We start from the raw sequence: 27,651 nt of genomic DNA on the forward strand, positions 1-27,651 counted from the left end.
CGTTTACTTCTGATTACAGTAGCGCTAAAATCGTAAAGAGTTTATATTACGAATAAGTAACATACATGTAGAGCAATAAAAACTATTTCTTTGGTTGTTTGTAGATATTTTATAGAATAATAAAAAAATTGCTGATCTAAAATTTTTAGTTTAGAAGAGTTTGGGCAGACATCATCGAGATCAATCCGGTTATAGAAACATTACACAAATGCTGATGCATTTGTTTCTGATCACAGGAGACTTAAATTGCAAATAATTTGCTGTTACTAGTAAAATGATATATTTAAAGCAGTCAAAACTACTTCATACGTTCTCTATGGATATTTTATAGTTGCATGTGATCATTGTTAATCTACCGCGGCTACCTTTAATCCTAAATTACTGAAAGTCCTATAGATTTGATTTAATGCAATATTGTTTCAGAAGCAATACGTAAGGTTTCATAAAGGATCATGTATCCTTTATTTTCTATTAATAGTCAATTAAACCAACCTTTATTATAACTGCAGGCTCCACTCGATTTATCAGTTCCACATGGCACCACTAAAGGCTGGCAAATATTCAGCCTATAGATAGTTTTATTACTGACCATGACATTATAATCGCTTTTAAAATTTGAAAGTGACGATAAATCATAATAATGATGAAATGTAGGATCAAAGGCTTGGCATTGCTGACCAACAGTTGATGGAGTTGGACATGCTGCTGGAGTTTGTAAGAAGAAAATATATTCACATTGGTAGGTTTCGTGAGAAAATGTTAGACGACCCTAGCATTGAATCAGAGAGCCAATAAGATCAATATTATGTAGCTTAATAACATAAGCTTTCGCAAGAAGTAAACTCTATAGCTAATTTTTGGGAGGATACAGATTGTGTGGTTTATCAAGACATGTTGCGAGGTCTATGAGCTATAGGTGCGATGGAAATAGCCGCTATGAATGTTATTACCTAATACGATCTACTACAGTTTAAGAGATGATGAGTTACTTTAGGAACTTAAATTAAGGTGCCGTAAATTTATTTATAGGTAATAGTGCTTACACGAAGGTCGCCATGGAAATAAGCAATAGAAATGGATATAATTAAGAAAGCCGGCAAGTGCAAATATACCATACAAAACTATCAGCTAGACTTTAGCATGCAATTTATAGAATGGTTATTCGGAAAGTTCTAATAGGACAGGGAGTAAAGAATTAAAATTAATGACTACAGGGTCACATGCACTTACAATTGATGAGTATTTAAACTAAGCTCGATTGCGCTAATATAAACAATATAGCTATGAGTGAGATCCATGGAAAGCCTATTTGTTAATATAGCAAATAAAAAGTCAAAGTGATGAAAATAGCTCCAACCTCAACATCGGAGCAAATCAGCTGAATGGTTGTACTCCTTCTATATCGGTGATGGCATAGATCGCCATTGATATAGCGAAGATAAATACGATCGTTCTTGAAGATAGGTGGTGATGCAATGTAGCCAATGTTATAACTAATATTGTGAACTGTGTCGACTTGACAACCACCTAAAAATGGTGTGGAGGTAGAACAGAAAGGTCCATCGACAGGATTAACAGGGCCGCAAATATTGATGTAATATCTAAACTGGATATGGTAGCGACGTTCAGTAGCATCCCAATTATTATTAGACCTATAAAGATTCGACAAATTGTAGTGATTTCCAGCACTGTCTTGTACATAGCATGAAGTGGATCGAGGTGGGCAAGCTAATGGAGTAGAAACATTGAATACATAATTTCCGCTTGATGTCAATTGGTAAAAAATTATTCTTGCACTATTAACGTGAATAGCATGGAGATCGCATTGAAATAATAATGTTGTACTGGGATAATCTTGTCCAATTGAAGGATAATGCAATTGTAGCTGATTATCTTTGCTAATTAAAGTATCCAGTTGTCCTTGTGTCCTACCCAAAATCATCTTATCCTTGCAAACGCTAGCTACACTACTATTAGAAGTAGTCAATAAAAACATAGAGGTATTATTATTCGATATCTTTTTGACTAATGCAAAGTTTTAAAATATGGAAAACCTTTTATGAAATCTAGATAAAACAATGTAGTTTACATGAAGGACTTACCTAGAATCAGAATCTCTGCACGCAGAATGCCAAAGTCGGTTGCAAATATTGAATTGTACCGTTTGATTGTTCCCTATTTTCACTTCATATCTGCTAAATATCCTCCGTAAGGGGATCATGTTATAAACAAATCGATTCAAAGGGTCCTTGTAACTACAATAAGGTGGAAATGCTGTACCAAGCTTTCTTTTACAAGCGAATTTTGTCGACCAGGATATAAAATAGGTACAGGAATCTTCCTCATGAAAGAATGGAATACCTATATTTTCAAAAATGTCGCAACGAAATAAAATAACAGTCGATCGATTTATTCCATTACGACAAGATGATCCATGATTATATATTAAAGTCAGTTGATTATCCACATAACGTAGTTTCATGTACTTGAAATCGCCACCTCGATATTCTTGATGGATACCAGCATCATGAATTTGACATACGGCGTTAGATTTCGATTGATCTCCATTTGCTGTACCACAAGCAGGCAAATTAGAAGGACCACATACGTTAAAATAGATAGTAGAGTGAGTCTTATAATTAGTTACTCGATAATCATGCTTGGAATTCATGAGTGGATTTAAATCAAAATAGTAACCATCGGCCATAGTAAAACTGCAATTATTCTTTATTAGCAAATTTTTCACCGGACAAGCATATTCAGTCACCCACTCTATAATATACCGACATGCACTACTTGAATTAATCAGTCTAGGACCCGGATTCTAATGGAAGGAATAATCTAAATTTAAATCTTATTAATTTGAAACTTATATTTAGGATTTATTTTATGATAAGATGGAATATCATTCTTGTATTCACTAGTATATTATATCTTAATATTATCGTTAATGAATTATCTTGATTAATCGAATTTTAAATGAAATGATGCAAAAACTAAACAGTCACCTGCACTGATTTGTTACAACGAAAAATAATTTCAGTTGTAATTGGCCGCTGCATACATGCTGAATAGTTTTGCTTAGTCACATAACTCAGAAATATTTTGCCATTTCGATATTGCGGTGGATACATCGGCTCACCGATATTTATTGGACTTCTGTTGCTGTCACTGTTGATTATACAAGCACTAGATTGGGCTGGGCAGCCATAATAACGATCGAAAAGTGATCTTATTCGTATATTTCTACAGACATTAATATAAATTTGCTTCTGTGTTGAGTTTTGTACCAAATAGCCACCTGCAATAGCGTTAAGAATAATAAGATTAAACACACAAACACAAAGCAAAAATCAGGAATAAATTTAGTATAGAATATATGAGTATAGCAAATGAATTAAAGCCTTGATTTTCTTATAAATATAGTTACTGTCGTGGCTATAATCATGACTAGGTGTATTTTTAAGTAAAACTTTTAGCTTAATATGAAGAGTATCTGCGAGACGAAATAAATGCTTCTCGACAAGTACACGCAAAATAAAATAATCATCGTCAAAATATTATAAATAAATCATTTGTTTAGAGTAATAATATCTGTATGTGACATAAAGTTTCAACCTTTGTGCAAATATTTGCTAATATAATGACAATTATAGCTGTCATTTCTTAGCGGAAAATCATTAATTTGGAAAAGAGGATATCGAACGCATAGTAGAATAATTTAGTACCTGTACAAACTAAATTCTTAGCAAACCTGTTAGTTTAATTAAAGGGCTCAAGTCTCTCTTGCGGTTAAATTCATCGTAAACGTAGCAGGGAACTTCAGTTTTAGAAAACTTACTGGATACATAAGCACATGCCCCTGATGTAATCCATTGGAAGTAGAAAGTACAATCAATTTCATTAACGAATTCTGGCGAGCCCTAGGATAAAATAGTACGGATGTTTTAATATTAGCGGGGGTAAGAATTTATCTAAACTAAACTTATATACTGTATATTCTTATTATGATTTAATAGAATCCAGATGAATTTATAGCTATAATTAGGCAAAATAGATGATAAAACTTGAGCAAAATTCGTCAAACTCTCCTTAAGATCGCAATTACAAAATAAATTGTTTGCTATACGTGCTATAAGATATGAAAGTCTTTTTATATAGATTTTGATAGCTTTTTAGATTTTATGTTGAATTATTGTTATCAAAGAAATCAACACTTAAATCCACTTATTTTTGAGTTAAAAAACAACTCACTGTTAGACATGGATTAAAGGTATAATTTCAAATTCATGCTCTAACACCAGACCTCTAACCTGCTACATTTATAAGATACTTTTTACCAAAAACGCAGCTTTTCACTCATAATAATTCATAGACTTACTAATATACATCCGCGTGTGAATAGAATGGTAATATTTATTTACTTAAGGTACATAATTTTAAATTCATGCTGTAATAAATTATGTGCGATAATCATTAAAGTTGCAAAAATATTTTTGTTCCATAACCATTTTGTATCATTCTTGATGTACGGTACCGTAGTTAAAATACTGTTACATGCTATAAATCGCAATTTTTTGTTATCCACGGAATGAAAATCTCAGAATAAAGAAGAAGAGATTAAACTTTGACTAATAACGCTATGTATAGAGATACAAAGCTGTTGCTATTTAATATTTTTAATATTTTTACTAATAGCGTTACTGGTCACATACCGAAATATGCAGAGCTCTAAGCTATTCCATTTATAGGATAATTTATACTTAAGATGCAACATTTCATTCATACTTATGCATAAACTTACTAGTGTATTTCCGCATCGAAATAAGATAGTTGTATTTATTTTTGTGCCAGGACGAAATTGGCAACTTGTCGTGCTCCGATATGTTAGGCTGAATCCGTGGCTGCTATCATTTGTCAAACTAACGATTGGATTGAATGTATAACTGCCAATATCTTCGGACACAGGTGCTGATATTTTGGATACGATGCGGCAAACTGCTGTAGCAGGTGGACAATCAATCGTTGGTTTAGTATGATTATTTAATCCGCTGCATATATTTATTAGAAACATTTGATTTGATGGTGAAGAACATTTCCATGTCCTGTTGAAACATATCCATGGTATAAAGAGTAAATTTACATTTAATTTCTTATATCCTGAAATTAACAATCTTTTAACCAACAAGAATATACAATTAATCTATTAACGCCGAATCAATTTGTCAGAGCTTGTTTGTGTATTTAATGCTTGCTAATTCTTAATCTTGTCATAACATAATTCAGAGCTCTTTGAATCGACATTTTAAATTGAATATTAGGCAAAGTGAATTTAGGATTTTACAGTATGCTCATAAAACTATAGTTTAGTATTGATTACATCCATAACAGTCAAGCACAGTATCTAGAGTCGTAAGATTATGGAATATTCTTAATTAGTGCACTACCTATTTTGACTAATGGATAGCAATAATGATTTCGATTTGTGTGATTTATTAAGCAAGCGAGCATGATAATTTAACTATTAGCTATAAAAGTAGATTCAGAAGTAAAACTGCTTATCGATTTTGATATAAATTAAATTTCCGTATGTCAGCCAGTAACGATCTCTTTCTTATTTTATCAAATCACATGATTTGTATAATATTAATTCTACTATGATAGATTAGATAAACCTTTATATTAAAGGAAAATAAAATAAATAAATAATACTACAATATCAAGACAAATATCCCTAAACTCTTATTATTGAATCGACTACTAGAATGCTCAATCTACCAATTCCAGTTAAAATCTACACATTGTTCTAGTCTAGCACATAAGACCTATTAAGCCATGCACATAAATAATATATATTGGATATGTGCCATACATATGTGCAAGCTAAATATAAACAGCGAATTGAGTTGATGTCTGTAGTTAAAAAATTTTATGGAGCAAGCTCATCTGCTTTCAAGATAATATGTCCAGCTCTTTAATATTCAATTTCAAACCCTGAACTCAAAAATTTAATCAAAAAATATCTGGTGTTCCAATCTTGTAGTATGCATATAATTTCAGTTAAACAATCAATGATTGAATGCAGTATATCTGTTGTACAGTAGTTGAATTAGTGGATTTAGTTCATGTCCATGGATACGAAAACCTTAATAAACTAATCTATTCATATACCACACTAATGCAAGCAACTCGCCTGAATTGAAATAAAATTAAAAAAGACGGCACTATTCTCGAGATCTGATGCATTTCATGAAGTCAATCATTGCTTAAATAAGATTTCTAACAAAATAATCCTTCCTTATATCTAATAACATATTTGGATTAGTTTCGGCTTTAAACCAGAAGAATATATTGCCTTAATAAATTGACTAGCTATTGCCTTGAAAAATTATCAGATTTATGCGTAAACTGAATCGAGATGTAAGATATGGCTTGCCGATAGTAAAATTTGAATAGATTATACTAGTTTATTTCTGTGTGAGATAAAAATATGAGAAACTGCTAGCTAGCAAATAGAATATAAATTGTGAGAACGCCTATACTGCATATAGTTCAGACCATTCAGATAGTAATTTGCCATAATACGTATTGTTCGGTTAGCAGCTTTAGGCATAATACCATGATAATGAGAGCATTTCGAATTTTAGCCGCATTTTAATATAGGAAATCCCATATGGTACTTTTCAAGACAGTAAATTGGAGTGAAGATTGCATTAATATAATCTAATTCTCTCATTCAGGCGCAAAATTTTCAAGGAATAAATATGATTTCTGCAGTGCATAACACCAAGCTAACATTCATATCTTCCCGCTGGCTTTTATCAAGCTGCGGTGATAATTGATCGAATGTTAGACTAAAAATGACAACAGACTTTTGAAATTAGCGCTAATTAAAAGTATTACGATCGCCAAGGCGACAATTACTGAGTTTTAGTGTTAATTTCTAATATCGATTCTTTTGCATACTAAAAGGAACTAGAGCAGAGACTTTAACTGGCATGTTGATACAGTATGAACTAGTTTAATATAGATATCTTCTTTTCCGCCAAAAAATAAAAAGTACAGAACCGCAATATCAGAAACTGTAACATTAATATCATTCAGAGGTTTATGATGAGGACGTAGCTAGACCAATATAAATGCTCTTGTAAACTTATTTCTAGAAAAGCCGAGTCGCTAATAGTAGCTAAACGGAAACAAACTTACCCATTAAGATAAGATAGGTATTGGTATTTGCTCGATAGATTATTTATGAGACAAGTTTCATGTGCTTTAAAGATAGCTAAGGATAGAATGATCCATAATACGATGATAAATTGGCGGTTTAGCATCGTTGTAACATGAAGGAAAGTTACGTAAAATCTGCTTTTTTGCGTTCAATCTGCCGTTAATTAGAAATTACTGTCAACATTAACTGCTGCAATCTCTTAAAGTACCATAGACATACGAACAATGCTAAAAGTGAATAAATGAACCTTAGTAGTTTTTGGTCTTGGTAGTTATGTAGCAATAATGATAAATTATTAGGCGGAGTTTGGAATGTGTCCAAGAAATGTTGTGACAGTTCTGCAATGTAATAACAGATTTGTTCCTAAAAGCCATAATATTATGACGAATTCCATAAATATTATTTTTAGGTGTGAAATGAAGGGCAGTTTAAACTCACAATTCTCGCAAGTTGATGTTGTAGAATTGCTTATAAAAATAATGTATAATAAGTGGAGAATAAACATTTCAGTATATACGCTTTAATAGAATATAAGAGAATATAAATGTTTCGACAAATAGTTTATCCTTACCTTGGCACGAAATCACATTTATTGAAGATTATTATTAATAGTAAATAATGGCCGTAAAGCTATTTCAAAGATGCTAATTGGATAAATTGATACTTTTTACCTAGTCCTATATCATCAAGCATGGCCTTGATCTCTATGTTATGTTTTAAAAGTACGGTAATACACAATTAAATGTTTAAAATCATAGCTATAAAAACTTTGCAAACAAAGTCAAAAGAAGGAATTTAGATTATGATCTCTAATGCTGTATAGGCAGGTGTCAGCTTCCTCTGTCTATGTTATACTGTGTATAATCTGTAGTAGATTGCTTAGGTGATATATCTAACTTTACCAAATAAGCATGGTATAGTATTAAACTGCCGATCACATATGATTTTGTCCCATTTCCTTTCTGATTCAATATTAGCAATCATCATTTGCTGCCCCTAACTCAGGTGCCACCATGTAACTTCTTGATGGCATGTCGTATGCATCTAATATCAGTTAATGATTTATAACACGAATATCATTGTTATTAATGGCGCTGCTAAGGTTAAATGAAACAGTATAATAGATTTAATTTTACATCTGGTAGGTGTATAATCATGGTTATAAGATATTGTACTATATATACTAATATCTGATAGCTTTTCTGAAGTAATTTCAATTATTTGTGAAGACAGTTGATGAGTTCTGTAAATATAATTGCCTCCAGCTGTTAGAAAATATAGAATATTAATCCTACTTGTAACTGCACTGAATAAACTTGGCGCATTATAGAAGCTACTATAGCATACAGTTGTAGCATGATTCAAACCCTACATAATTTGGCTCCAGGTAGGTAAGCTTTGTGATAAAACAAAAATCAGCTTAACTCTACCAATTTCCATCAGAACGATCAATAAGGCCTGCATGACTTCTATCTTGAAGTCAATTTTCCGATATTACTACACCATATGTGATTTACTGCACGTATACGGGATACAATGCTATATTATATTCCAATGTGGCGTAATAAATTCTTGCAGAAAATCACACTTCTCCTTTTACACTATTCTATTGTGAAAATATACTTTGAAATGTTACGGTTAATAGAAGTAGATATGTACATGCCTTCTAAACGGCATCACTAATTCTCGCAGATTATTAATGGCTTTATTAATTGATCAGCCGACATCTTACTGGTTAATGGTGCAATATGCTATCTTTCTGTAAATGTTTGCCAACTAATTACCTGGCACTAAACAGAATTACTAAGATTACACTGGATAAATTTCATAACTTAAAGCTCCCTTAACGCAAACTAGCATGCAACCATATTACAGTGATGATAAAGTTATGGCATAGATATTCTAACTTTATCTGACTATAAACTAAGATAGTTATTGTTAAATTCAATTCCAGGATATTATTGCCTTGATTGGCCATTGAGCTATATAGTGAATATTTCTTCGAAATTACCATGATTAATGGTCAATAAGTATGGAACCTGATAAAAAAGTCAATGCCCAGTATCTATTAGACAGCTCTATCTTCTATCCGCCTCCATATTGATAGCAAAAATATGGTATTTAGCTAGCATTCGCTCTAGAAATTCAATTAGTAATCCCAGAATGGACAAGTTTGACTCCTTTAGAAATAATTCAGAAATATTTTATTGTTTAAATTAATTACTGCATAGAGCTCCCTAATACGACTAGTAAACAATGAGACTACGATTACCATTATTATGAAACAGTAAAATAATTTAGGCGAGTCTGCCATCTTTTGGCGACATTCTCGGACGGTGTCAAATACAATGATAGCTAATATTCAATGTTCAAATTATCAAGCACTAGGCAATCTTAGGTAATAGCACAATATCTTGTATATTAGATAATCCACCTATTCATTATCAAGATGTTCAAAATAATTCGTGATAAGAGAAAGACGAGCCATAATCAATATGCCGACAAATATGTGAGCCGACCTAGATTAACTTCAACATTTTAGCTGATACATGTTCTTCGAAAATCTATTATTATTATGGTGCCGTTCGCACATAATTCGATCAAAGCTTGAACATCTGTCAGAATAAACATCTATGACTAACAAGTTTTCGATATATAATACCATAAAGGTACATATCTTGGCGCATTGATACGGTCATCCCACCCCTTTCCCGCCCTTGGAGAGCTCGGCAAGCTTTATATACTTCCTCGGAGTTGCTCAAGTCATAGTTTGCTAAACGACTCACATTCCGACATACAAAATCAACAATTTTTGCCGTCGAGAGATATATTCTAGTATATTATGATAACTGGCTAGTTATGAGTGCTTTAAAATGAGCGTGGGCAACCTATTCGCTCCAAATAAAGCAAATCAATAGAATATAGAACTGCAATGATGTTGGAATCGGAAGGAAATTACTTTATCAAAATTTTAGTATGGAGGCGAGCACTTCTGAAGATAAAGTTTCTGGAAGAACAGAAATCCTGAAATTCAACTTTGTATACGTAAATTGTCAAGCTTTGAGCAAGTGCAAACAGAAAATTTTAAATCATTTACTGTAGTTAATAGCACCTATCAGTGTGATCCTAAGCTATTTTGTATGCCAACTGTTATATTATTAAAATTACTATAATTAAAGCTATATCCTCGAGATGACAAATGCAATTTTTTAAATATATTTGCATTATATCAACTTGAATACGTAGACAACCTACTCTAGCAAATAATATGGCAATATCACTAATAACAGCTAGGTAGGTATAAACTAATCGCAATCAGATTTTGTTGAACACAACAGCTAAACAGACTTCAATGCATTTCGTGGCATAAAAATGCAAATGTTATAGAATCCAAAAGTCTGATTAGTACCAAACCGATATCTAAATACGGTACATTATTCTGAGAAATTGAAAAGATACAGAAATGAATAATAATAAGAGATAAAACTTTGTAATGAGGCATAATAATAATAAAATCTTGATAGCTAGCATTACCGAATAGAAATAATCTGACATTCGTATTACAGTTTGCAAAATCAGGTAAATAAAATTCACCGTAATAACTGACAAAGGTAAGTTAATCACGAATTGGAAAGAGGTTTTAAAGTGCTACTGCGATACGATGTATTGATAAGTAGCGCGAGTAGTATGATTCTGTAATCAACAATAATATCGTAATAAGCATGATAAATTATCTTACTACAACGTCAAGTTGTTATAGTCGAAACGATTACATGTGCAGCACATATCAATGGGTTTCTAATTAATATTACTTTATAAACTTTCATGCAATATAATAGTGTATAGTAGATCCCGCACCATCCCAACAGGATGGAATCGATATCGTCCATCATTCGTTACTTATACTAATTTTGAATAGGAGACAACAGATATTAGTGAAAATTCTTGCGATACTTATTAATATCGTACATTAAGGATCATACAAAATCTTGACGAATTACGTACTAGTAATAGCCTAGTATCCTTAGGCAGTCACTTTAGGAATATATGATTACAGTTTTGGGGACTGCATTTATGCAGAAATAGATATATCATGTGCATATTCTATATGCTGCTAGAGCAATTAAACAACTCTTCCGAATATTCTAGTATTATTTTTCGGAATATTCATATGTCGAATAATAGACCAAAATAAATATCTCTTTTCATGTTAAGTAACCATCGTCGATTTAACTACATTGGCTACCTATATGACAGAATTTTTTTAACTATTTTGATATCGAATGTTGACTAAGCATATTCATTTTATGAAGACGCTATTTAGTAGTACTGATTATAGGCATCTTGGCACAATGCTACATATTTTTCATATTCATCACTAGTCATCTGATCGATGATTTTTTGATCAATATCATCTATTGAATAAGTTTCTCCATTGACTACCATTTCAAAATTGCTTTCTTCTTCCACACCATGAGGTTCATCATCGACAAAATTGCCACCAATAGCTTCTTCATCTTGGTCGCCGCTCACCCCGACACCTTTAAAACGATCTTCCTTTGCTGTTGGCTTATTGTTGGACGCTAGCTCATGGGCTAGCAACTCTGGCAATATACCCGTATCATGTTCGTGGCCAGTTTCACGGGTGGGTTGAGAATCGACTGCCTTATAGAAATCGGGCTGATCAGTAGAGTTTTCATCGTCTTGTTGATCAATGACAGTACTTTTGGCCATCCAGCTTGGCTTTTCCATTTTAGGTTTATCGTTAACGTTGTCTAATTCACCTTTAACATTCACTCCTACAACTTGTTCATACATATTGTCAATTGATGGCATATTAGGTTTAGAGGATCTGCTAGTATTTGATCGGTAATCGCGATTATTGGTTGGGGCAACATACGGTTCGGGCTCAAGTATTTCCGGAGCAAGGTTAATGTTATCGGCTGATTTTAGAATATCGAAAATTGGGCGATGTTGCTCATTAAAACTAACCAGGCTGCTGGTTCTCACTTTACTAGCTTCAATTTCGCTCGTATCTTCTTCAACTGGTGTAGAACAGTACGAGCACAGTAGTTTCTGTTCGATGGGATCTAACAACTGGCCAACGTCCGTATCTTCGTAACGATTATTACAGAAAGGGCAATAAAATGACGGTCTGTTTCTGGAAAAACTTTCTTCATTTTGTATTCTTTTCCTAATGTGATCTAATTTATACTTGATAACATTGATAAGTACTTTAAAATTGATGTAATGGAATGTATAGCGGCTGGTACGGCCATCAGCTGTTTCATTTAATTGCTTACTTTTAATAATTTTGTCCCTTTTTAAAACTGCCAAAATCAACCTTAACTGTTTCTGCTCCATTTTTAGCAATTCACGAATATCATCCTCTTTGATACATGGCTTTTTAATTAAAAGATCAACAACGATATTTTCTTCTGGGCTATAGTAAGAATTCATGACTGTCTTTACCAGCTTGATCAATTTCTCTGGTACTTCTTGAATCACTTCATTGCTAGGAGCAGTTTGATTGATTGATATCTCACTCATCCTGTAGCCTACTCTATCGATTTTAGGTGGAAGAAAGCAGTAATAAGAAAGAGCTTATGCGAATAGCTATAATATCATACACTGGTGGGTAAACCTTTTCAATAGTATTTTCGATGACCTACTAAAGGATGTGTAGGGTTTATTTTACATTTGATACCTTTATGCAGTATAGTACGAATAACTACGACAAATTTGGTATCAATTGATCACTATTAAGTTAACAAGCTTAGTTCCAGTCCGTACTATTGAATTATGGCAATCTATTCTAGTCGTCAATCCAGTATCACGATCATTGACTCGCTACGGTCTTTTCTATGTCCTTCAATTAATGCTACATTGTAAAGATGGAAATAATAACGTTTATGGTTCACTGATGAAGACGATGTACTGTACAAATCAGGATCGGTCAATTTTCTTGTACTGCAGTAGTCCATGGTAAGGTTATAACGACTAATTTTTAAAGACGATGTGCAATATTCATATACGGACGTGATCTGTTTGCAAGTGCAAGTTGGCTATCATGAATGTCCTAATTTACTCAATGCTATAATCATGCCCTATCTTATAATAGTCGAAATAAAGTGCTAGGATGATCTAACGCTTAAAGGTATTTTTCATTCAGTAGTAAGCAATTGTACTCGTCTAGATGACTACAGTAAAGGTTATGAATAATGTTGTAAATGCAAACAAACTCTATCTTACTTGCAACTAATATGGTATACTCTCTACATGAATGGGAATATGGCTGACAATTGGTCGATAGAAGGAATTATTCCACCGATCAAAGAGTAAGCCTATCTTTCTTCAACCTTATCCTGATAACAAGACGGATTACACTTTGCTCCTTCCATAACGAGTGAATAATTTAAAAAATCTAGACACCTATAGCATAATGATGGTCTTCATGGATGGAAATGACATGAAAATAGTCGACTTGGGTTCAAATTCATCTTAATCACCTTAAGAAGGAAGAAATTGGACAGCCTATCCATTCTCCCTCAATATCGACAGTGTACAAGTGTCTATTCAGCTACACTTGTGCAACTATCATGGCTAGTATCATACTGTCAAGTGTATTAGGCATGAAAGTCAATTTAACTAGGAGACATAATCCTATTGCATTGACTGTTGATGAATAAGATATCGATCGAGTTGATGGTTAACGTTAGACGATGAAGATTTACCTTGAATTTTTCAAAGATGGCTGCAAAAGTTGGCCAGAACGATTTGGTTGCCAAGTGAAATAGTTCAAGCAATATTTGCAAGAGAATAAGATGGAGCATCAGCTGTGTCTTGCTACTCAGACGCTATCACCAAGTCTATAGTAGACTGTATAGTTGTTCTTCCAGCGGTAAGTTCGTATCTACAGTGTACAGTCTTCGTTGTTAGAAGCATCCTGTACTGTACACTGTAATAAGTACAGTACAGTGTACAGTGTACAGTACTCTATACTGTAACACGGTACTGAGTATTGTAGACACTTTTGGTAAAGAGTCCTACTGTAAAGAATCCTGCCGGCAATATCTGAGTGTATAGCGCGCATTCACCAGCCCAATTCCCATACGTGCCCATGTTAATCGTATTGATATCCAAGTCTTGTATGGCAGAAATAAGCAAGATGCAATCATTATGGCTGCTGCATGGTGCCCACTTTTAGCTGTAGGTTGAAGAGATTTTTCCCATCACGACAGCTGAAACTATTCTATAGGATAGTTTAGAGTCCCTGTGCATACTAATAGAGGTTTCTCACAGAAAATTCTCTTATTGACAATACTGTAGAAGGCCCTGTTAACCTTTGAACAGCTTTACGATGGCAACGTAACGTGACCATCACTCCTTTTTTCTGTTACTCAATTGAACTACTCGATGCAATATTTACGTGGAATTAGAAACAACGATAGGCTTTGGAGGCTATTCGATGTTTTATATGTAATTTACATGAGATACTGCATCGAATGGTACTATACTTGAAGCTGAAATTCGTTCGGTATTGAAGATATTGCCAAAGAAAATAAAGAAAAGTTTTTATACTCAAGATTTTCGAGAAAGACATTACTGAGATCAAAGCCCGAGTCCGTCCGTTAGCCTACCGTATACTATAAGATGACTGTCATTGTACCCATACAGTACAGTACGGTGTAGTTAAGTATCGTACGGTGGGACTATTGCAGGCAGTATTTGGATATCCTTCATCAGTCGCCCCCTGGTCCACTCCAATTGCTCAAGTGCAATCTAATTTGTTGAACTTTTATTTCAGTTTGCATCACCATGGAAGCCAAAGAATCCAAAGACAAGATCGAAACCAATCGAGGTTGTCATTCTGCTCTTTAGCCATGCTATATAGCAAGTAGACATTGATACGGTATCTAGCGCCAGTGGTTGAGTAGTAATACAGTAGTGTCATTTTGCCACTTGGCGTCTTGTACTCTGCTGACTAGCATGTATAACCAAAAATATTCGTGTATAACTGAACCTGCAAGCCCTGCTGGCATTTATTAGATGACGAGACTCAAAATGATCCAAAAAGCAGCGATAAACGATCAGACACGACCAATACCAATCCAACTTCTGATCAATCCAGTTGTCCAAGCAGCGAGCAAAATGTAAAAAAACCAATCATGAAAACCAAAATTAAAGTCAGCCTAGCCCAAGCGAAACGCCCGCCAAGTGCAGTCGATCGTGTAGGTGTTTTTGCTTATGGCTGCTTATCATGGCGCATGGACCATGATTACTTGTTAGATAGACTGCAAGATGCCTATAGAATTGTACAAGCTGTAGTGATGATAAATAAACTAATCTTCTACTGCAATTATAGGCTACCAACGTTGTTGCCAAGAAAGTCAAACCGAATGACTCCAGCCGAGTGTCGGTGGCCAAGGCTTTCCAACAATCGGATGAGGTTAACTACAATGAGAATAAAAAAATATATTAGAAAGTCGTAACAAATGAGATGATAAAATTTTATGTATGTTAATTATTGGATGATAACAAATAAATAATAGCCTTACAAAGAGTGATTCCCTATGCAATTTGCCTCATTGCTAGAGCGAAGAGGAAGAAATGCCTTTAGAAGCAAAGATAAGAATGAGGAATGTCGGACGGTAATTGTATTACTCAAGTAACCCTGCCATGAGCAACCATGTTACCTTTTTACTTTGTGCTGCTGATGCCAATCAGTGCATGACTACTGTATTTTTCTTTGCTAAAGTATAGCGTGCAATATTTATAATGTATTTGTATGATATTGATCTGTTATGAATTTCTGCAGTAGCATTGTCTAAATTCTCATCAAGGAGCAACGCTTAAGGCACGAGTTGCTTCCGGATTATTCGTATAACAAATAGGAATGATACGTGTACTAACAGCTCTGTAATAGCTTGTTCTATATATGGATATACGAGCACATTATAGACCTAGTTTCTATTTCAACAGTGTTGCTCAACTTGCATTAGCGTTATAATCATCAGAACTGAGATGTAGTTTAGATCATTGCAATCCGAATCTGGTATCCATGACATGCTACTATCTTATACTTGTATAGAACATAGCTGATAATACAGGGATCTTCCACGCCAATGATAAATTATGCTGTGTATTGTTACCTTTAGTTTCACACCTACGTCTTCCGGACCCAATTCATTTGGCAAGACAAATCAGGGATTTGTTGACACAGGACGATTATGGAAGAAGAAGATGGAAGATATCGGTAAAGACGTAAATGAGAAATAAAGACTATCCTCCATCATTAAAGTTCTTGCCACTAAGCAACGTCATGGTACTCAAACTATGGTCTACGTCTCTCGTCTACTTTACTGTATAGAATTAATTTTTACATTGGTTATTTGTAGTTATCGCATCTTTATAGACCGTACTGCATAACGAATTTGAAAATAGATAGCATCATTATCCTTGTGACGCTAAACAGTATTGCAAATTAAGGAGATGTACTAGAATGGGCATCAACAATTACTTTTAAATGTCATTTCGTAAATGGTATAGTGGTTTACTAGTATTATATTATATTGCAGACGCTCAAGTCAGCAGTATAAAGATAGCAATTATATATTTGATAATGAAAGCAATTGGAATTTGCCTAGTTGTTAAACTTCTATAAATAGAAGCTCCATATCAACTACCGGAAGCTATACCTTTTAGGTATAGTGCATTGGTTAGTTGATTGCATTTTACTAAATTTGACTAGGTTATACTATATTGAAAGTTCCGCTATTTATAAACTAAACTTAACTTTGCTCGTTTGTATTTGCTCACGTAAGCATTCATATGTAGATGGTTTGCTTCTTTCTGCTCGGTATCAGGCAGGCTATAATTCTTCTCAATTCTAGTAGTATTTGTATCAGCAGGGATTGGGGTAGTATTCACAGTCATCATTCGATGTGAATCATCCATGGGAGCAACTACAGTAATATATATATTTTAATATTTGTAATATGAATTTCTTACTGTAAAATTCCTCTATATTATATTTGCTATGGACACCAGCATATCTTGAATTAAAGTCGATTTAAACCACTGTCTTATTTAATGATTTCGATTGTACTGTGGCATACTGTGGTAATATTTGACATAGATTGAAACCATGTAATGAAGCAATGCAGCAATTTCAAATGCTTCATTGGAGTCATAACGTGAAATGCTGCTATGTTTATTTCAGTTATTATTATTTCTTAATCTATGCTTGTAACACATACGCGTATGTAATTTTGGAAATGATAGGCGAACCAAGTATAGTATATGGATATCCTAATAGGGTAGTACTCTTGCATGTTAGCAAAGCATCATAAGGAGATACCTCAATTCGCAAATAGATTGGTAAATAGCGACAAGGATAGATATCTCTATTCGTAGAGTAAATTATTCTTTATATCTCTGCAGAATAGTAAGCTTTAACATTAAGAATTGATAAGTAGTTTTTATCGAGTAACCGCAAAGTGATATACTAAAATTAAAGTCTAGTAAAATCATTGTCTCCCTGATTAAAACTTTCTACATATTCTGCAAGAAAGCCCCATAGCAATTGAAATGTCCTTGCAACTGGAGTTCTTACAGTAGTTTACCATCTTGACTTGGACAATCGGACGTTGGGACGACACTGGTCGAAATCATTGAGCATGTGCTTGCAAGCCTTCATACGGAACTCCCTTGCGTATTCTTCGTACTGTACAGACCGGCTTTGCAAATTGGACAGAGTTTTATATAAGTACTGAGTCTCGCTTGAGCCCGTGCTATTACGCTTAACTGGCCAGTGTCGATAGGTTTTGCTAAGGATGGCTGCTTAGCTTGCACAGTTAATTAATGAATGTGCTGCATGCTCAAGCAAACCGTCATCGAGTGGAGATCTAAGAACAGTTTTAGTAACTTTACATTGCCTTAAGTATGGTCTTAACTAAATCTTACCAACGCTATCAGCCTGCTGGTGTATTTGGTGTAATTGCTAGTCCTAACGCCAACATCTTAAGCTATCGCGATCAATCCAATGTTATTGTTGCACCAGCTCTGGAAGACGTCTACATTTGGGATATTCGATTGGGTCGTAAGGTAGGATCTAGTTAGTAGGCAATGAGATATAATTCATCGATTAGATATTTCATGCTTTGTTCATCAATGATTTTACTCGTTCTTAGCTAGCGGTATATCATGGAGATCAAAATGCAGAAGTAACCGCTCTTGCAAATAGCTCAAACTGGGTCCACATTGCAGTAGGGTAATTAATTAACTATCAATATTGTTAGGCCGTATACAGGGAAAAGAGATTAGTCAATGATACAATTGGTTACGTTGACAACGATACCGTAGCAAATTGACCTATTGCTACAAAAAAAATCATTTGATCATCAGTTGCAAAATAGCAAATATTGAAGGTTACTTATACTTGTTGCAATAACATAGTTGATACTATTCGTCTTTATGCATATCCAGCTACAATGATGGCACCATTAAATTATGGAATACAAATGATGGCAGCAGCAAAGTCACTTTAAGGTATGCTATGCAAAATGAAGATAGACTAATTTTATACAGTAATAATACAACTATAAATATTGCATATAACGATAGCTGCAGCTACGATTATATCTCTTTTCTGACGTACTCGTGTGCGTATTTAGCGGGCACAAATCTGCTATAACGGTATTAAAGTACGATACGACCAATACAAGGCTGGTTAGTGGCAGCAAGGTAAAATAGATTTTGCTTTCCTATCTAGACTTTTGTAATCGTATAGCACTTTCAGGGATCGTTAATAAATTAGTAATAATATAGAAATACATACTTACTTGATTCCAAGTATTTTCTCGTATATGGATATTTAAATGTAAGCATGTAAGGATAAATTCATAATTGGCTTTACTAACAAATCTCAAATATAGGACAGCAATGTTATATTATGGGATGTTGTCAATGAAACAGGATTATTCCGTTTAAAAGGTCATAAAGATGCCATTACCCAATGTTGCTTTCTACGGAATGCAAATGTTCTCATTACCAGGTATCACCAAGTTGATATGATTTACTACTATCCTTGTATCCACAATAGATCAGTTGAATGTCAAAGCTACTAACTAACATTATCTTTACTTGATATTATAGTTCCAAAGATTCAATGCTTAAATTTTGGGACTTAGATACGCAGCATTGCTATCATACTTTACTTGGGCATCGTAGTGAAGTTTGGGATTTTGTTTTGCTTCGTAATCAAACACGTCTGATATCTGGATGCAGCGATAGCCAACTCAGAGTATGGGATCTCGTATATAATAAGCACGATCAGACTAAGGTTTGAAATTACCCTTTACTAATCTAATCAATTTATCCGAAATTTTGCTGCATATTAATTCTATGTATATGTCACTGCCTAAAGATGCAACATGAAGGGAATCAAGAAAGTAAAAAAGATGAGGAAACCGTGAATGGTGCTGTTGCCTGCCAATACAAGGGATCTTTGATGAGGCAGAGTAAAGAGAGACTAATAACAATCTTATCTGATGAAGCAGTACTAGGATGCCTGGTAATTGTGATACATTTAGAAGTGATCAATAAAACACTTTTGCAAGCATATGTTTTCTTTCGTGATAATTTCCTATAGGCCGCTGATGCACAACTGGAGATATTTAGAATTCGTAATGATCAAGAAATCAAAGCGCACGTTAAAAGACGTATGAAAAGGATTGCTAAAAAATCAAAGTAGGTGACAATATATAAATTTTAATCCCATGTAAATCGATAACTAAAAAGCAACGATATCTCTCCATGATTATTTTTTGCTAGGGATAATGCCGAATCCTCTGAAGTGGTATTTCTTTAATGCTGATTTATTAGCACTACTACAATAATTTCCTTACACATATGTAATCGATACTTATTTTTAGACTCTTCTGCAACCGACCTTAGAAGATGAATATTACAGAATATATGCTATCCGCTGTGATGCTAAAATTAGGTTTGTCAAACTGATATGTAACATTTATTATAATATTCGTGAAATTAACGGGTCATTTTACTTCTAGATCGTTCCTTTTGCTGCCAGATGAAGCAGTAGACAATAGTTTAAAGGTAATCAACTTATACCAACCAATAAATAAATTATCAATTATGCATTATACAGTATATGCATTTATCTTGGGGAATAGGTTTTATTATTACTAAATAACAATAGCTTAGAAATTCAACAAATTAATTACGGAGTAAAAGCCATTCAATGCAAGGTTACAAATAATTTACATGCTCTTGGCCACAGAACAGTTATAAGGTAAACTCGAAGAAATACCGCTTTTATGTCGTATTAATTAATATACTTATTCCCATTTACCTTTGGCACGCTAGGTCAGTAGCGTTTAGTGGTGATGGTCGATACGTTGCTTCTGGCGCTTCAGAATCTGTCAAAATCTGGAACAGGTAAAGCAAGTGTCTGAATATAATCGATACAAAATAATAGCAGCCTGTTGTATATAGTTCTAATAGCGAGAATTTCGGGCATTTTGTCAATCTAGTTCTAGTCATCAAAGTATACGAACATTACCTTCGGGTTACGTTTTAAGTATGTTCTTTGCACCTGGCGATAGGCAAATAATTGTTGGAACAAGGGTAAGCAGGATTTGACAAACTGAATTTAATAAGTGTATGAGGTGAGCATTGACTGTATAAGTTTTAATCATCCAACATTAGAGTGGCGAAATACAAATTTTCGATATAGCTTCTGGTTTAATGTTGGAAACAGTTCAAGCTCATTCCAAGAATGTTTGGTCGATGTGTTTAAATCCTGACAAGGTTGGAACGACAAACATTTCTTTTTAGCAAGCTATTATTTAATTATTAATTCTTTCGCCTTCGATATCATCAGAGGGGTTTCGTTTCTGGTGGAGCCGATCAAAATGTTCAATTTTGGGAATTTGAACTTATCTCCGATGAAAAGTTTTCCAGTTCTAGGTTATTTTAATCGTCATAGTTATCTCTGTACAACTTTCAAGTAATTGAGATCAAGAAATCTAATATTCCTATTATTTCAATGATGTTATAGTAAGCGATTGTCCATCACGCTAATCAGAACTTTGCAAATGTCAGAAGATGTTCTGGCCGTGAAGTACAGGTAGTGAATCATCATATGTAGGTCATTCTAAGTCTTTATTTAACGATATTTTTATTTGTTCAGCCCTGATCAAAGGCTTTTAGGTGTTGCCCTTTTAGATTGCACTGTTAAGATATTCTATTCGGATACCTTAAAGGTAACGTCCCTATAGTTTATTGTGCAATAGAATTATTTAATTAGTAACTCCTTGTTGTCATGTTTTAGTTCTTCCTGTCGCTATATGGCCATAAGCTACCCGTCTTGTCTATGGATATATCTTCCGTAAGTGAGACAGGATGATTATTTTGGTGTAGCTGCCTTTCTGTAGTCACTCTTGTCATAGTGATCTCATTATACCTAGGATAGCACGTTAATCGCTACTGCATCTAGTGATAAGAACGTCAAATTATGGGGTTTGGATTTTGGTGATTGTCATAAGTCGATCTTTGCTCATGATGACAGGTACAATATTGTTGCTATCTCTTATATTCGTTCCTTGTATTATTCAGACTGTACTTCTTCTTCTCTTTTCTTTCATTACTAGCATAACAACCGTGCAGGTAAATTTTTTGTTGTTTACTGGTTCAGCGCTATCATTCATAAAAAAATTAATAATCAAAGGCCTCTCCTTATCTTATCTAGTTTATTCCCCGAACTCACTTGTTTTTTACTGCAAGTAAAGATCAAACCATCAAGTACTGGGATGGTGATAAGTTTGAATATATTACTGCTATGAAGGTCTATCTTATTTATACAATTTTATTTTACATTTGGATTCGAAAATAGGAAGAAAATTACATCTTATAGCTTTACTAAAGTGAAATTATCGCATTATTTACGTTGTTACAGGGTCACCATGGTGAAATCTGGAGTATAGCAGTTAGTCCAAATGGCAATTTTTTGGTTAGTTACTTCATTATAAGTTATGGATAGAGTTATTGCTAATGATTTTACAACGGATAACTTTAAATTTTAACTTATTCAATTGTTTAAATTTAGGTTAGTAGTTCCCACGACCGTTCGCTACGCATGTGGGAGCGTTCCGATCAGTTAGTTTTCGTTGAAGAAGAGAGAGAGTTAGAAAGGGAAACAATGTTCGAGGAATCAACATATAATGAATCATCTGATAAAGTGGTAAGAAAATGAAAAGATGCTGTTGTTATCTATAATATTCTAAGTGTATTAGAATAACAAATATGTATGTCAAAACAGATACCTGGAGAAACATCAACCGAAGTTGCAATGGCTAGCAAAACAACTATCGAAACTGTAAAATCGGTATATTTATTTGGCTTTATTTATCCGTAGTTTGCAAATCTATTGGTTACAACTGTTATACCAATCTAATTTACTGGCCTCTCTATGTAGGCTGAGCGTATTATTGAAGCTATTGATATCTACGAAGAAGAGCTGCGTGAAAGGGAAAATTCTCCAAACGTAGGAAAAACCTAAATTCAATTCTAATATCATTCCTTTACTCCTATAGCGCATTAATGTATGATTTCATTATGACCTATATGTATAGCAAAACGGCCCATTTAACCAAATTTTAAAAGCTCTTGGAGATATTAAGGTTAGTGTTGCAGAACTAATGACTACATGACTCTATCAGTATTTGCAACGCTTAAAAAACAATGAATTCGATATCATTAGGCAGAAACTTACGTTTTGAACACCCTAAAAAAGATTAAATCCAGGTTGGAGGAATTTAGTCAAATTGAACTAATTCGATATGCCATTTACGGCACTGATTATAGTTTACCGGGTTTAAGTATGCACCGAATACGGCTGATATATATATCGCACATATTAATATTAAAATAGCGAGTTAGAAGAAGCACTATTGGTACTACCATTTGGTAAAGTATTGAAGTTCGTGAAATTGACGAATGACTGGATAAAGGTACACAATTTTTGTAAATTATAATCTGTTCCGTTATTAGAATAAGTTTTGGCGTAGTTAAGTATTTATGTTACCGTATAGTCACCTTGGACAAACGATTTTTCAGTTAAAGATATCGTAATGTTAATTGCAAACCTTCTTTACACCATATAGAATGATCAGGAATTAGAGTTGGTTTGTAGATGTTTAATATTTTTACTAAAGTAAGTTTCTATATCTGTGAACATTTTATATGCTCCGGAATTAATTTAATGTTTTATACGTCTGCGATTGTAAATTTAAGAATTTTTTCCACAGAGTTAATCATCCACAGCTTGTTGCTAATAAGGCATTAATGTCAACATTGGACCATCTAAAAGATATCACCGTGAAAAAAATATCATCACAGCGAGTAAGTTGTCCGTTTCCTATGGTAATGTTGCATTACTGTACATTGTAACGTCTACTTCTCTTCGCTTAGGATTTATTAGGATTTAATTTAGCTGGATTACAACACATTAAGAGAGAAATGGAATCGAATGATATTACCTTCTTTGTCGACAGCGATAAAAAACTACGAGAAATAAAAAAACGTCGAAAGGTTAAGCGTTACATTCCGCAATTCCGTTCGTAATATTACGTCCATTCTACACAGCAATTGCTATAATAGCGTATTTAAGATGGAAGTATAGGTGTATTTTGTGGATATTGAAATTGTCATATAGAAATTGTATGAAAATTGAAGCACTGAATAATCTCGGATTTTAGTTATTCGATATTTTATTATCGAACTTTCAACTGGAGAATTTGCCCTCTGCATTTAAATTTAATCAGTGAGATTATGTTTTATCCGTATGACTTTAATAAAGGTCTATTATTAATTGATTAAGAAAAAATACCGAGTAACTGAAACGTATTATGTTGATCTTTATAGCTTGAAATATTCTTTGACTATTCGTTTTCTGCATTTATGGATATACAAGTAGATCGAAAGGAAACAACGATGAACATCGATAGCATATAAAATGAGAAAGATTTTATATTATTTTTAATTCTGCTTCCTTTGGTTTAATATCGCTAGCTGGCGTCTTGCGTTAAATTAGTTAACTCACAAATAATAATTCATATATAGTGTGTGTTAGAAGAGTGCTAAAGGAAGACGACTAGACCGTTCAAATACTGCAGTAGATCAACAGTAGTTGATCTGATCTGCATTGCTCTCTCAAATTAGCAGAATATTTCAGGTTCCATGTTCACGTTGCTAGGTTACTACGTAGGGAAATATATCCTTCAGTAATCTTTGATATTATACGTGCATTCCATAACTTGAAGCGTACGGTCGTATTGAAAAGATAAAGACAAATCGTTTACCGTATAGTAACTTACAGGAAGTTTTTATTCAATTAGAGGGTTATATTGCAACTTACGAATATTCATAGCGGTAGTTACCCTATCATACGCAATTGAAAGTCCATATACATTTAACTTGAGAAGAAAAACTTGACTCTAACACAATAATACTCTTAATACTCTACCGTAAATAAAGGCGCAGGAAAAATAATTTGCAGTGAATGAACGAATTACCACAAAGTCTAATTGGCAAAAGTGAGTAAAACATATATTCAAGATTTATCTCTACATTATCCTAGACGTAAGAAATTGACCAGTGCTTTAATTCTTGCCTATCACAGCAGTTATCTCGATTACATTTAAAATTTCGAGCTAGGAAAAGGGTGTGATATCATCAAATAAGAAGCAAGATTGATATTCATCTTTTAAATCGTATTCCATCAACATCTTAAATGTCTCTCCTCCGTAGTAACAGGGTCTGTCACTCATAATGATAGCAATATCACCCTTAATTTCCAAGTGCCAGCTTTCTCTACTTTAACTATAGAAGCCATTGCTGGCTTGTTATTAATATAAGCTCAAGGGATAGATTGGGTTTCTTCCTCATTTTTAGGTAAAGTTACAATCTGATCTTTCAGTAATGGCTTTTTGTGAATCCTTTCCCTCTTTAGATTCTCAGCTATCCAAATCATCAAGATCACAAATAGAAAAATAAGCTGCCTTGGACAGATCACACTTGTAATAAAGTTGTTACCATTCCATTAAAATTGGATATCATCTCTAACCTTGTAAATTATACTCGTAAACAATTTGATAATCTTGACTTTCATAAACAAGAAGGTGATGTTTGGATGGAATAAAAGTGATATCGGATTCACCATCATAAATGTTAATTTTTAATATCATGACTGGCTTGCCCATCATAAATAATGGCTATCTGCCGCTAAAAGATTCTAGCAATATCACATCCTATGATAGCGACTGCTAATTTAGTAGCATCTCTTCGAGGTTCCAAAGCATCAATAACATGCTTAGCTTTGCATCGATGTTTATGTTGTGCAGTCTTACTAATCACAGTATGTAATGCTTTAATAGAGCTTGTAACTGCTGATCCAACTGGTATAAGAGAACAGCATCTTCGTCTAAACTAATTACAGTATAAAGTGCATCCGCTTTTTTACCAGATTTAGGATCAAATTTTTAGTTCTACTATTTGAAAGAATGTTTACAACTTGCATATAAATTGTTGGATGAATGCAGTCAGGAATTGTTGAATTTTAGGACCATTAGGACTATCAAATTGCTCTGGCCGATTAGCCATAGCTTTCTTAACATTTGTTTGAATGGGATAGAATAGTGATGGTTATTGCCATATGGCACCAGTGGTTGTTATATGTCTTGAAGTTTTAGATTATTATTATTGCGTCAATATAATAATCCCACAATAACTAGGCGGGTAGTTCTGAAGTGTAGCAATTTTCTTTATGACTTATCTTTAACATCAAAAAGGTATATTAGCTATAGGACAATGATTCTAATAATAAATTAGTATTTCCTTCTTCCAAAAGACTTACTCGGTATTAATTTGAATGTTTATTTTGCAATATTTAAAAATAATCAATCATGAGGTAGTTTGTACGCATTATGTTTTTAATGTTATGCCTTGAAGAAAGCTACAGCTGGTTAAATTATTTTTTTAAATAGAATATATTCTATTTTTTAATGCTATACCTTGAAGTAAGCGAAAACTGACACAATTATATTTGTTAGCATAGAATATCAGAGCATCCGTTTTATTATTTTTGTGAATAAAAAGTAAAAAGTATGTAATTAAATCCTAATACAATAACATTTTACTATTTTTTTACATAGTTCAATAAACCTGTACATACAGAATTAGTAGCTATTATGTAGGTTAACACAAAATCTTTTAGCAGAAAGATAGAACCCTTATTGAGTGTTGTAATTCATATTAGTCTGAAGATAGTTATTGCAGATCATCGAATACTATAGTACGTTTATAGTTTACACCGTGAGTATGGAAGACTATAAACACCGGCACCCATTTCTAAGTACCTCTACGATGCAGCTTAATGTACTGTACCATTAATTAATAAGACCAACAGCTAATGGAGAGATATTACCTAATGCTAATTCTAGCCATAAAATAACGTTAGATTATTAACTTCTATGTATTGAGTTATTGATACACCTTTAAGGCTCGTATTGCGAAGAGACAAGTTTTCGAAAAGCATAGATCTAATCAAAACCGGATGTAATTCTCTAAAAATAAATTATCAAGGTCTATATTGGTGAAGTAATCATTCTTTTATTTACATCTGTCTCATTATTCCCGAAATTGATGACTGTCTAAAAAATATAAGATATTCGACTGTAGTCATCGATTATTTTAACGATCGCAAATCAAAATACCGAAGACGACAAGTTCACGAGTGGTTACTTCTGTAATTTTCAGAAGTTTCAAGAATAACTATCCTATAATGGCAAAAGCTTCCCTTTATGAAGTTTCCATTGGATTTAGTTTTCTGGCTTATTCTTTGTCGGTTGATAAAACGAAGCAGAAAGAAGCATATTGTTACTTTGGTACAATAATCGCGTTGAATTAAAATAATAGCATCATCGATATATCTTAGTGCATGAAAATTTTATTCCATTTATAATGCAATATATTCGCTTAATAAATATGGCTACTGAGCCCATTGTTATAAACATGTGTTCATAATTTTTACTCTTCTTTCATCGTCAACTGCGATTGAATGGTATATAAACCTGTTTATTACCTATATCCGTACAAATTTGCGTCAACATCTTTGTGTTACCAGATCAACATCTTTCATAAAAAAACAGTTATTTAATTCTCCTAAAGCCAATTAAGAATATTCTTTCCAGTTTCATTAAGTCTTAGAAAAGAAAATGTATAGTTTGGTAAACTTTTATTACCTTAATTCTATCATAAAGTTAGCATGACTATATAAAAACAATAACTGTTATAATTACACTATGAATTATTTTGGTAACTCCTACTCAAGTAATTACTAA

At 33.4% G+C, this 27,651-nt stretch overlaps 4 protein-coding genes across 4 annotated transcripts; 2 read left to right on the top strand and 2 right to left on the bottom strand.

Annotated features, from left to right (window-relative positions):
- Window positions 1-478: 478 nt before the first annotated feature.
- Window positions 479-7,331, bottom strand: TRIADDRAFT_60939 (uncharacterized protein; the record flags this gene model as incomplete). The annotated part of the gene is made up of 7 exons (XM_002116942.1): window positions 479-769; window positions 1,358-1,970; window positions 2,103-2,824; window positions 3,009-3,301; window positions 3,755-3,923; window positions 4,805-5,105; window positions 7,207-7,331. The coding sequence occupies 7 exons, from the start codon at window positions 7,329-7,331 to the stop codon at window positions 479-481; spliced, it is 2,514 nt and encodes an 837-aa protein (XP_002116978.1).
- A 4,217-nt stretch (window positions 7,332-11,548) lies between these two features.
- On the bottom strand, window positions 11,549-12,733 carry TRIADDRAFT_14507 (uncharacterized protein; the record flags this gene model as incomplete). Its single annotated transcript, XM_002116943.2, has 1 exon — window positions 11,549-12,733. A coding segment is annotated over one exon (1,185 nt), but the record flags the coding sequence as incomplete, so codon positions are not given.
- Window positions 12,734-15,823: 3,090 nt separating this feature from the next.
- TRIADDRAFT_31722 (uncharacterized protein) lies at window positions 15,824-16,507 on the top strand (the record flags this gene model as incomplete). The annotated part of the gene is made up of 2 exons (XM_002116880.1): window positions 15,824-15,879; window positions 16,387-16,507. Coding segments are annotated over 2 exons (177 nt in total), but the record flags the coding sequence as incomplete, so codon positions are not given.
- Window positions 16,508-18,172: 1,665 nt separating this feature from the next.
- Window positions 18,173-23,875, top strand: TRIADDRAFT_31835 (uncharacterized protein; the record flags this gene model as incomplete). The annotated part of the gene is made up of 31 exons (XM_002116881.1): window positions 18,173-18,334; window positions 18,421-18,500; window positions 18,716-18,778; window positions 18,904-18,973; window positions 19,165-19,283; window positions 19,385-19,571; window positions 19,656-19,802; window positions 19,881-19,978; window positions 20,063-20,087; window positions 20,164-20,251; window positions 20,322-20,347; window positions 20,425-20,543; window positions 20,618-20,689; window positions 20,785-20,878; window positions 20,960-21,061; window positions 21,135-21,220; window positions 21,312-21,380; window positions 21,444-21,516; window positions 21,585-21,641; window positions 21,721-21,831; window positions 22,002-22,097; window positions 22,209-22,262; window positions 22,359-22,493; window positions 22,572-22,637; window positions 22,728-22,796; window positions 22,885-22,932; window positions 23,013-23,056; window positions 23,184-23,262; window positions 23,416-23,465; window positions 23,560-23,653; window positions 23,723-23,875. 31 exons carry the CDS (start codon window positions 18,173-18,175, stop codon window positions 23,873-23,875), a joined length of 2,736 nt encoding a protein of 911 aa, XP_002116917.1.
- Window positions 23,876-27,651: the final 3,776 nt, after the last annotated feature.

Source organism: Trichoplax adhaerens, genomic scaffold (assembly GCF_000150275.1).
Source record: "Trichoplax adhaerens TRIADscaffold_19 genomic scaffold, whole genome shotgun sequence".
Taxonomy (NCBI): Eukaryota; Metazoa; Placozoa; class Uniplacotomia; order Trichoplacea; family Trichoplacidae; genus Trichoplax; species Trichoplax adhaerens.